This window comes from Octodon degus, unplaced genomic scaffold, assembly GCF_000260255.1.
Source record: "Octodon degus isolate 3935 unplaced genomic scaffold, OctDeg1.0 scaffold00015, whole genome shotgun sequence".
NCBI classification, from domain to species: Eukaryota; Metazoa; Chordata; class Mammalia; order Rodentia; family Octodontidae; genus Octodon; species Octodon degus.
This window is the reverse complement of record NW_004524591.1, coordinates 19,217,213-19,228,247: the sequence shown is the minus strand read 5'-3', so window position 1 is coordinate 19,228,247 and position 11,035 is coordinate 19,217,213. Positions and strand designations below refer to the sequence as shown.

Sequence of the window (11,035 nt, the reverse complement as noted above, 5' to 3'; positions counted from 1 at the left end):
ATATATAGGCTTATGGTTTTAGAGATTTCAATGCTTTTGAGCCTATGACAGGGCAGAATATCATAGCATGGAAGAACACATGACAGAGCATGTGGACAGCACAGAGAAACAGAGTAAAAAGAGTTGGGGTCTGATACCATGTCTCCAATGACCCAGCTTCTTTCATTAGCCCCCCCCCCAAAAAAAAAAAGGTTCTACCAGCTCTCAGTAGTATCACCTTGAGGACCAACCCTTTAACATGCGACCTCTAGAGGACATTTAAGATCAAAATCAAAATAAATACACTTCAGAAGAGTGTCTTCAGCTTTCAGGTTCTATATCACTTGGTTCATCTGATTCCCCACAAATAGGCAGTGAAGGCAACTAAGTTACAATGAAAGGCGCAAGGGGCATCAATAAGACAAAGCCCAGTGCATCTCATCTGGGTCCATCTCTCTGAGGGTTAACGTTAACTTTGCAATTTTTTTTTTTTTTGGTGGTGATTTTTAAATCACCATTTGTGTGCATGTGATTTAAATAAAAAAGGCAATCAAACCTTTCTGCCAATCTGCATGATTGTGAAACTTAATTGCCAGCAGTTATCATTAAAACAAAGGTACAGCAATTTCTTTTACCCCTATATGAATATTCCAGAAGAAAATTTCTGAACAATCCCAAAAGAAGATTTCTCAGTGCGAAGTATTTCCACCATGACACCCTGTTTGGTGGTACTGGGTCCACAGAGTTTCTAATCACACACATATATAAGTCTTTGCAGAATTACCATAGCTCCCACATATAGGAATATGAAAACCCTATGTATGTTAATGGGCATGGCTGCAAAATGATGAGTTAGGAAATTTCCAATTTATAATTTGCTAGGATCAAGGCCAGTGTAATAGCAGAAAATAGTACTATCTATCTGACCCACAACGCAATAAAATTGAGAGAAATAAATACCTCAATCTATTCCAGAATGTTCCCCCCCCCATTAAAGTTTTGATGACTCGGCACATGATACTGCCTTTATCTCTTTTTATTTGCCTCTTAAATGAAAAAGTCTATGTTGACTTCGCTTTCATAATACTATGCGTTTAATGTTTTCAAAATCTTAACTTCTTATACTGGGGGAGTCCTCTTTAATATTTAATACTATACCTTGCTCAGTTATTATAAAATATCTCTCGCATTTATTACTTTTCTCAGATTGACTTTTCTTCTTGCCTCTGTGAAATTATCCACTTGGCAATCTTGTTAAGAATATGCAAAAAGTTCTTACTTAAATTATAAAGCAAATGTAACCCATGATTATTAAGAAAGTCATTTTGTGAATCAGCCATTGTTTGTTTCTGAATATAATCAAATGCCATAGACAATATTAAAAGCTTATGGATAAGGATTTTTTTTGTAATTTAAAATAATAAAAGTAATCAAACCTTCCTGCCAATGTAGGTGATTGTGAAATTTCATTACCAGCCGTTATCATTCAAATAAAGGTACGACAATTTCTCTTACACATAATTGAATATTCTAGAAGAAAATTTCTAAAGAGTTCTCAGAGTGCATTTTCAAATTAATTTTAACCTGATTATTTCACTTGTTATGTTTCAGCTGGTAACATGGAATGACATACTTGTGCGTGTAGATAAACAACAGCCAGTGAGAAGCTCTTCTCAGAAAAGTCAGATGACTTTGAGCTTAATACTGAGTAGATTACTAGAGCTTTTCTCTTTATGCAAAAAAACCAAGCCTAAACCTCCCACAGCTGTCCTTATAGAGAGGTTTGAATTCCCCTCTCCACGTGTCAGATGCTGTGGAATCAATTGCTCCTTTTCTGGTGCCCCATTCCCCAAGGATGTCCTGGGGCTTCCGTAACTGTCCTATCAAAGCCACTGCCACCTGAGCAGACAGAAAACTCCTACATCAGCAAAACAATAAGAGGTCCAGTTTTCTATGCATATCGCTGCTTAGGGGCCTCTAAGCATGACTGTCCAGAGAGGAGCACCAATCCAGAAAGAGGATCGACAGGCCGAAGGAAGTCCTAAGTCATAAGGCCATCAACTGCCCATCTCCATGCCTTTGCCTAGGTTCTTCCACTTCTTGAAATGATTTTCCTTCCCATCTGCATTCTGGGAAAATTCTACTCATTCTTTTTTTTTTTTTTTTTTTTTTTTTTTTTGTGTGTGTGTGTGTGTGTGTGTGTGTGTGTGTGTGTGTGGCCAGCTCAGCCCACCAGGGGGCAGGGCTGGCTGGCATGTGGTGCTGGGGAATTGAACCGCGGTCCCTCTGATTTGCTAAGCTTGTTCTAAGTAGGTGCTTTAGACCACTGAGCCATCTCACCAGCCCTCTACTCATTCTTTAAGGCTCAACTCATCCGTGACTCCACTGGCCACTCAAAGTTGAAGCAATGACTTCCTTCTCTGCATTCTCCTCTGCAGAAGTCATTTTATCAAACTGGGATACAAGTTGATCTTTGTTTGCCTGTGTTTGCTGCTCATGGTACAGGGAAGAATGAGGATTCCTTTTTCCAACCCAAACAAACAGTTTATGCATGAACCCAGGAAAATACTCAGTCTACTTGTTTAATGCATCCCAAACCTCAGAACCAAATGTGCTATGTGCTGGTGCAAGTGAATTTTATGTGTCTTAAACTTATTTCTTTTGCACCTAGAGTCCCAGCCAGTGAGTGATTTCTCTTTCACTCTGTAAAGAAGTTGTTGCTTGTTTCATTTTGTGTTTACGCTGAACACTTATTATGTGCTAAGTGCTAGCCTCTGTGCTAAGTACTCTACACCTATTACCTTACTTACTCCCAGCAATACCTCTATGAAGTAGTCATGTTCCTAGTATTAACTTTATTTACAGAAGAAACAAGGCTTGGAGAAGTTAAATAACTCATCCCGAAGTATCCAGTGGGTCCGTGGTAGAAACAGAAGTGAAAGACAATAATTGCAAACCTTCAAAGCTAGAATTATCTTCCATCTTGAACTGAAGCTTATAGCTCACTGCCTAGTACGCAGTAGGTGCTTTAAAATGGTGATCAAGTGCCCTAATTTCTCAGAATACGGGCCCAGCTGCCATGACAAACAGGTTCCATTCTTTCCCACCCAACACCTCTCAAAGGTGTGAATTGCTTGCTTGCATTGTGTGAATTATTCATGATTCACACAATGGTAAGTGTGCTTAACAACTAGAATTTTGTATTTTTCAAGACAAAGTGCCTGAAGAATAGGTGAGTCGGGAAGCAGAAGCTCACCGGCTAAGTCAATATATCCATGCCTGATTTTTTAAATTTGGCCTTCCTAAAATTTCCCAGTTTGTTTTAGGATTTAAAACAGTGGTGCATAAAGCAGGAAAGAGAACCACTTAAGCATCCCTGTCCTATCTGCAAAGCAATTACTGTCATTTAAGATGATACTGTGTGCTTCAAGCCACCATGTTCTTCCCACAGCTGAGTGAGGATTTTCAAACAGGTTTCTTAGACTATACCGAGATCTGAAAATTCAGATGCAACAGCATCTATAATTTATGCCACCAGTAAGTAAATCAAGCAACGACACTTTCTCCCTGTCCTTTCTCCATTCTTCTTTCCCTTTGCCACTGTTCCCCTACCAGTTCACTTCTGGTCTGCTAAGAGGATGCCAACACCACTGTATTTTAAATGCAATGTTAGTCAACCAAAATGAATTGACAAGCAGCAGCAGTGGTTTGAGGGTACTAAAAATAAGCTGTAGCATTTGCTGAGTTCTCAGAATGCAAACCACAAGCGGTCAACTTGTTGCTGCTTTTAATAAGATATGAGTGTTCTGCCCCATTGGCTGCTACTACCAGGGAGCTGAACTGTATCACACACCTAACAACACTTTTTTTTTTTTTTTTTAATACTAGTTGGTAGTGATCAAGAGAGAAAGTGTCATGTCCCTGGGACTAAGCTGGCCAACAAAGATAGCAGATGGCTTTTAAGGGATCACCTTGTGACACACCACAATGGCACCTTAGTCAAATTCACCTTGCATTTATGATTTAATTAGTTACATATCTATAGATATGGTTCCCTTTAAGCCTGGGTTGCTGTCCAGTGCTTCCAGGAAGGTATTTCTTTCTTTAAGTTTAATTTTGGGATATTAATAAAAAGAACACAATAGGACATAATACAATAGTAATATGTTGGGTATTTCCATTAGGACTTCAAGACATTCTGGCCCCTCAAACACCATGTGGAATGCTAAGTGTCTTGTTTGCTATCCCTTTACGATTTGTTATGAGGAAAGTTTTCGATGACCAGAGAGGTAGAGGAATCCTGCCTAGTGCATCAGTCTGATTAGAAACCTGTCATACTCAGAAACCAGAGGGGTTGCTTCTATTGATTCCTATGCCTTTAGATTCATTAGCAATGTTTTTCTCTTCAATTAAACCTGCTGGTCAACCATGGAAAGGCTTCGAGAAGCCCTCCCTCTACTCAGCCACACTTAAAGGGAGAATAAAAACCTGTATGTCTTGAAAGTAAAATTAGAGAGTTATAAGAAACGTCTAAGGAGCCACATAGAAAAATTTCTCCCACACAAACCCATCCACACCCCCCTCCCCCGTGCACATGCATTCACACTTCGAAACGTGCCAAGAGTCAGAGGCTGGGCTCGACCTCCGTTTCCCTAAGCCACTTCAAGCCACACTCTAAATGACTGCTATCTCAAACCCATGCTTCAAGCGAGTGTCTCCACAGAGCTAATTTCTGAAACAAACAAAGAAAACCAAGTCTGCGAGGAGCGGAGGGTTTTCTCCCCCCTGCTTTGGGTTTGGCTAACTAGGGTGCCCGGCGCGGCTCCGCTAACAGGTACGGGCGCCCGGCTTCGCCCTAACCCTCCCCGCCCCGCCGGCCTCCGCTCCAGCAGCGCCAGAAAGTGCGAGCTGCCCCGCCCGCCCGCTGCGCCCCAGCCCCAGCGCCCCGTGTCGCACACGGCGGGCGGCCCCAATCTGCCACCTCTGCCCAGCCAGATGCCGGTCGCGGAGCGCTCCGGGGCTGGCTAACCAAACAAGTGTCCCGCCGGCCGCCTGCTCCGCTCCCGGAGCGCGGGCGGGACGGCCACAGGTAGGCTGTCTCCATCCTGGGGCGCGGGGAGGGGGCGAGACCGCGCCCGGCGCGCCGCAACTCACCGGAGGACACGGAGGAGCCGGACAGGCTGGAGTTGCTGGACGCGGCCATCTCCGCGCGCCCCGCGCGTCGCAGCTCGCTCAGCCCCGGTGCGTGCGCCGCCGCCGCTGCCCTCGCCCGGCCGCCCGCAGCCTCCGCGGCCCCCAGCCCATGGCAAAGTCCTGGGGACGCGCGAGAGCGGCAGCCTCCGGACTCTGCCTGCACTTCCTGCTCCGCCAGATGACGCGCTGCTGCCGCCGCTATTTATTTGTGGTTTCCGTCCCTCTCCGCGCCTTTGCACGCGTTTCTCCGGGTGTTGGGGAGTAGGTGGGAGCGGAGGGAGACCGCGGGGTGGCTCCAGCCGAGCCCCTCTGCCGCCCGCGCTCTCCGGAGCGCTGCGAAGACCGGGGCGACCCAGCGGCCCCGAGCGGCGCGGCCAGCTCCTCGCACCCTCCCGGAGCTCCCGCCTCCGCGCCCGCACTTCAAGCAGCCCGGGCAAAGGCGGCGGGAGACAGACAGACAGAGCGACCTCCCCCTTCTCCCTCCGCCCGAACTCCGCTCGCGCTCACACAAAGGAAAGCGAGGAGACGCGGGTGCTCTGGGCCGTTCAGCCGCCGGCTTGACAGCTTCTGTCACGGGGGTTGGGGAGCTGGCTACGGACTTCGGGGCGGGGGGTTCGCACTCGCGAGCGGGGCTCCGAGGTGCTGAGGAGGCCGTTTGAGGCGCGGGCCGAGCAAGGTGCCAGGCGCAGGGCTGGTCCTAGGGTTTGTGGGGGAGGGTGGTGGCCTGGGGAAGGTGGTGGGGCTGCCCTTGCCCGCTGGGCTTTGGGACAGCAAGATGGCAGGATTGGGCATCTAGAGGGCCAAGGCGGGATCGCTAAGGACACGGTGCTGGGCAGAAGGGCACCGGGGTGCCAGGGAAGCTGTGAAGTGCCCCTTCCATCCCGCAGATTGTCCTTTGTTGCCTTGGAGCGGATGGCCCCTTCCCTGCCCAGAAGAGCATTTCCTAAAACCTCGGGAAGCCAGTTCAGCTACACTTAAGTACCTCAGCCACAGCTACCGCCCAACGGGTCTGCGGGGCCCCTGAGGCTGGCCACCAAAGAAATAGAGACACTCCAAACACTCGTCAGGCCTACACAAAGCTGAGTGTCAGAAAGAAACAGGTTCAGTGACTGTGCCTTGTAAAGGACCCTCACAAAAGACTTGAGTCTCAACGGCAGGTCCCATTATGCCCTTTCAGGGTAGGGACTTGCTCAGGTGTGGGAGAGAAAGCCAGGTATGTGCCTTCCTCCTGTATTTAAACCTAAATTAATTTCACCGAGAGGAAATATCATGCAGATTTTTTAAGTCTATTTCATGCTCCCAGCAGGGTAATTGGTTCTTTCAATCCTGAAGCAACAGAAAACTGTGAAATTCGAACAGAAATTGTTAGATCAAAGGAAAAAGCAAACATTAAAGGAATGAAAGTGCTCTCATTATATAACAAAATGGAAAGTGTTCACATTGGGGGTAGTTCAATTTTTAAAAACATGGTTAAAAGGACATAGTCCATTTAAAAATTATCAGGAGTGACATAGGAACAGTGGTAGCTAAGACCTGGGGGTATCCATAGCCAACTACCTAACGCACGGTGAATACCCAATGTTAAATAGTCACCATATGCACTCATGTCACATTTTCTAGTTGATTTTTTAAACTGTTTTTTTTTTTTTTTTTTTTTAATTCCCTCTGAGACACCATCCCAGTAGGACTTCCCAGTAAGGTTCTTTCTTAGACACTGTGCATGGCTGGCTGAAGAGTCAAAGGCTTCTGAGCTGGGCACAGTCACATCAGAAGGGGTCTTCTTGGCCCTCGCAGGCACTGAATTCTGTAGCTGAATTCCCTCCCCCCCCCAGCACCCCTCCCCACACTCCATTTTTCTCCTTGGTGTGGAATAGGGCATCATATGGAGATTTTTAAGGGTATGTGTCCATTGTGCATTTGGCGTCTCTATCAGAAAGGAGCTGCCAGTTTCCCTAGAGTTTTGTTGATCAATGAAGATGGCATTTACCTATTTGACTAATAATCTATACAGTATATCCCTCCAGACTGTTAGAGGGTAGACTTAGCCATGTCACCCATCAGAGGATTCTTACCACCTAGGTTTGAAGATGATAACGTCTATATTCAAACTCTGGTTCTGCTGCTTACTAGCCATGAGACCTTGAGCTACTTCTTAGACTCACTGAGCCTTAGTGTCTTCACTGGCAATAAAAGTACTGACAGAGTATTGGGAATATGAAACAAGATACGTGTATGTATCTGGCATAAAGTGCGTATCACAAAAGTGACTGCACATTGTGTTATTCCAAATTGATAGATGAAGGGATACATGCTGTGACAGCACCACCCACTTCCAGGTCATGCTGTGCTGTACAAAACCAGAAAAAGATGGAGACTTATTGGCAAGGCCCAGCCTGTTGGCAGGAGATGGACAGCAACCATGAAGCCCATTATTCTGAAGAACAAATGCAAAGCTCCAGGTTCAGAACAGAAATCTGAAAGTGGATGGATCATTTGGATCATTAAAGCATAACCAATGGAGAAAACTCAGCAGGCATGGCTGTTCACTATCATCTTTCTTCAATTCAGAGGCCTACATGCTTGCTGCTCCTTGCATCAGTAAATCAGCAGGCAAGGGCTGAAACAAAATGTTCATCCCCTCCTCACCAGTATGTCCAAGGCCCTGTTTGTGGACCTTCCAAAGTAGTTCTCCATGTTAAACAATGAGAAAACCAGCTTGTGTATTTTATATTCTTGTATGGTGTTATATAATTCCTGTTTGCCAGTGAAAAGCGAATATTGGTGCTACAAGATCTTAATCTGTTTGAAATCTAGTCTGACCTGCTAGAATTGATTTTATATATTTCTATTGTCTTTCTGCAGTTCACAAGGCCTGTGGATAAAAGGACTGTTGTGGATAATTTGGTCTATGTAGGACTACACGTTACCACTTCACGTTAGTTAGCTTTCTCCTGGTATCCAGTGCCTTCCAGTGTTTCCTTTCCAAGCTTTTTTTAATGTCTTCTGCTCTGTGAAAATGACCTTTCCTCCCTGGGCCAGTGCCCCTGGGTGCTGACATCACTGGCGTACAAATGGCCTTCCTTGCTACCCATCCTAGCCGTGGTGAATGTTCACCAGCAGGCCTCTTCTCTAGAGAGTCCACTCTGGCTCCTGAGCCAGAAGCCAACTGCTTGGTGAGTTCCCCGACTCCTCCTCTACCTCTCCACGACCAGCTCTCTGCTCAGTGAGTCCCTTAGTGGCTCTTGTGTGTGCCTCAGTAGCTACAATCCCTGAGCAGTAAGACAAGACAGCAAGTAGCACATCTGCAGTCCAAAAAGAAGTTGATGAAAATGTAAAGACAGGGGCTCAGCCGAGAACAAGAAAATCTGCAATGATGACAACAGAAGAATGAAGTCGTGACAGAACAAATGTTGGCACCCCCCCCAACTTGGGCAGTGGCTTAGTTACAACTCATGGAGTAATTTATTGTTTCCAGGGTAGCTCTTCAGTTACTATATTTGTTTATTTATTTTTGTGTTCCTTTGAAGTTTGAAAGCAGACAGGAACCCACCGCAGGGTGAATGTGGCTGTGGCAGCTGGAGCGGAGCTCGGAGCTCGCTCTTGTCAGGCACTCTGGGGGGTTTCTCAGAGAAGGTCATTCCTTTTCCCTGTGCTGAGCACAGAATGAAATATTCCTTACTTTCAAGATTAATCCAGTGGCCTGCATTCACAAGAGAAGAGTGGGGCTATTTGTCAAGTAGCTTTAAATATTTTATGGCAAATACTCTACTGTAGCCTTAGAAGTGGTCCTTTGGCCATCAATTTCTCAACAGCAATATACTCTGTTGTTTTGAGAACTATTTGTAGTTCAAGCCTCTTTTCGAATAGGAAGATACCTACTCCTCTTAGAAGAAAAGCATTGACTCTTGGAAGGTAATGTCAAATGAAGTAGGGGCTGAAATTGAGACCCACGGTCTCCTGGAAAGGTGCCCAGGCAGCCTGGTATGGGGAGCGAGAAGCCCACTCCCGCCGCAGGTAGCAGGCTTTCCTGTGAACAAAGAGGCGCCCACACCTGGGGTGCAGACAAAGAGAGGCCGTCTCTACTCCCAATTCCCAGTGCACAGCGCCTGCTGCGGGGGACCCCTAGTGGCCACGCACTCCGCCGGCCCAGGTATTCCAAGCCACGGAAGGGTCCTGGGGATCTCCTTGCGTTTCCTATTTGGCCACTTAGCTCTGGCGCGCGCGCGCGCGCGCACACACACACACACACACACACACACACTTATCAGCTGTATCTCGCTAATGAGACACACAGAGGGAAATGCAGGCTTTTCTTAAGAAAAAAAGCATAGAATTAGAATGTCACTGAGTACGCTTTCTTCTGCATACTGCACCTTCTGGCTTTGTTTTCTGACATTTAAGATTACAGATCTTTTTTCTGCCCTCAATGTGCTAAGAGAGATCTAGGGTAAACTAAAGTGAAGAGCTCTATAAGCTTGCTCTGGGCAAAAGCATAGAGTGAGTTTGCTTTGCACATCTTCTGGGGTGACTCATGTCTTTAGGCTTTTTTGCTATCAAAATTTGCTTGCATAACGTTATCACATGAATGTATTCTGTGCTAGCTATTCGTTTATTTGTGCGTTGGCTAACTCATTCAGCAATGCTTATTAAGCACTTACTGTAAGTTAGGGAATCCACTGGGCCCTGGAATAAAGAAAAGAAGACAACTACATTGTTGCTCTGAGCGCCTACAACAGGTGACCTCTGCGTCTTCCTGGGACCCTGATACTGCAAAGGTGACAACTACAGAAACAGAATTATTACTATTACCCACAATGATGACTTTCTTCTCAGCTTTTTTCTTTTCTAACAAAACCTCCAAGTCAAATGTCAAAGGCGGTTTCTAGATAACTGGCATTTTCTCATCCACGGTTTCAGTTTGACAGGCCAGCCAGCCATACATACCATGCAGATAGCTGTTACTAGCACACGACAGGCCGTGCATGCAGCAGTGGGCTCACAGGTTACAAGGAAGCTGAAAGTCCCCAGCACCTAACCACTTGCAGCCCTCTTACGTGGGTGGCACAGTGTGTGACTCCCGTTTGTGATGAGGTCAGTGGAAATAAACTTATCAGTCAGATAGAAATACAGCACATGCAATTATGTTCAGTACATGCTATTTGATAATTATCACAAATGACTGTTACAGGTTGCTGTACTTGCTGTATTTTCCTCTACCATAATTTTAGAGTGCACTCCTGTTTACAAAAATATAAAATGTGATAAATACATGGTGAATATTTACATTTTAAAATTCATCAAAGTACACATTACCATCATCACCCTTAAAATACTCCCCTGTACTTGGAATACATGTGTCCCATTGTTCTTGTCACGTTCTGAAACCGTTGTGGAAGTCCTCCTCCATTATTATCTTTAGTTGTACTCTCCTGCTTGCCTCAATATCCTGAATCCACACAGTATGCTGACCTTCCCGGTCATTTTGACTTTGGGGAGCAGCCGGAAGCCCCATGGTGCCAGATCCAGCAAATAGGGCGGATGAGGATGCAGCTGCTGCTTTCTGAGCCTGCCTTCCCACTGGATGGCATTACACAGTAGCGCTCACCATATGCTTTTTAAAGTCACATCTCATAAAGAAGAGATGAGGGAGGGGACATTCAAAACTGCTTCAGAGGGGGCCGGCCAAATAGCTTGGTGGATTAAAGCACCTGCAAGCAGGCACAGGGGCCAGGGGCTCAATCCTCAGGCCTGCTGTGCCGGCCCCGCCCCCGGGGAGTGCTGAGAAGGCAATTGAAACAAGGCATGGAGGCGCACTCCTGTAATCCCAGCTCTTGGGAGGCTGTAAACAGGCGGATCACTATGA

The 11,035-nt window shown here is 46.1% G+C and overlaps 2 protein-coding genes across 3 annotated transcripts in view; one reads left to right on the top strand and one right to left on the bottom strand.

Moving 5' to 3' along the window:
• Chn2 (chimerin 2) overlaps window positions 1-5,709 on the bottom strand; it is a 295,082-nt gene extending 289,373 nt beyond the window's left edge. The window contains exon 1 of the mRNA XM_004626509.2: window positions 5,134-5,709. Within this exon, the coding sequence (XP_004626566.1) occupies window positions 5,134-5,182 (49 nt within the window). The 5' untranslated portion in view covers window positions 5,183-5,709. The remainder of the gene's footprint in view (window positions 1-5,133) is intronic.
• Cpvl (carboxypeptidase, vitellogenic like) overlaps window positions 4,923-11,035 on the top strand; it is a 178,602-nt gene continuing 172,489 nt past the window's right edge. For both annotated transcript variants that reach the window (XM_023709882.1, XM_023709881.1), the window contains exon 1: window positions 4,923-5,068. The gene's annotated coding sequence lies outside the window, so the exon portion shown is untranslated. The remainder of the gene's footprint in view (window positions 5,069-11,035) is intronic.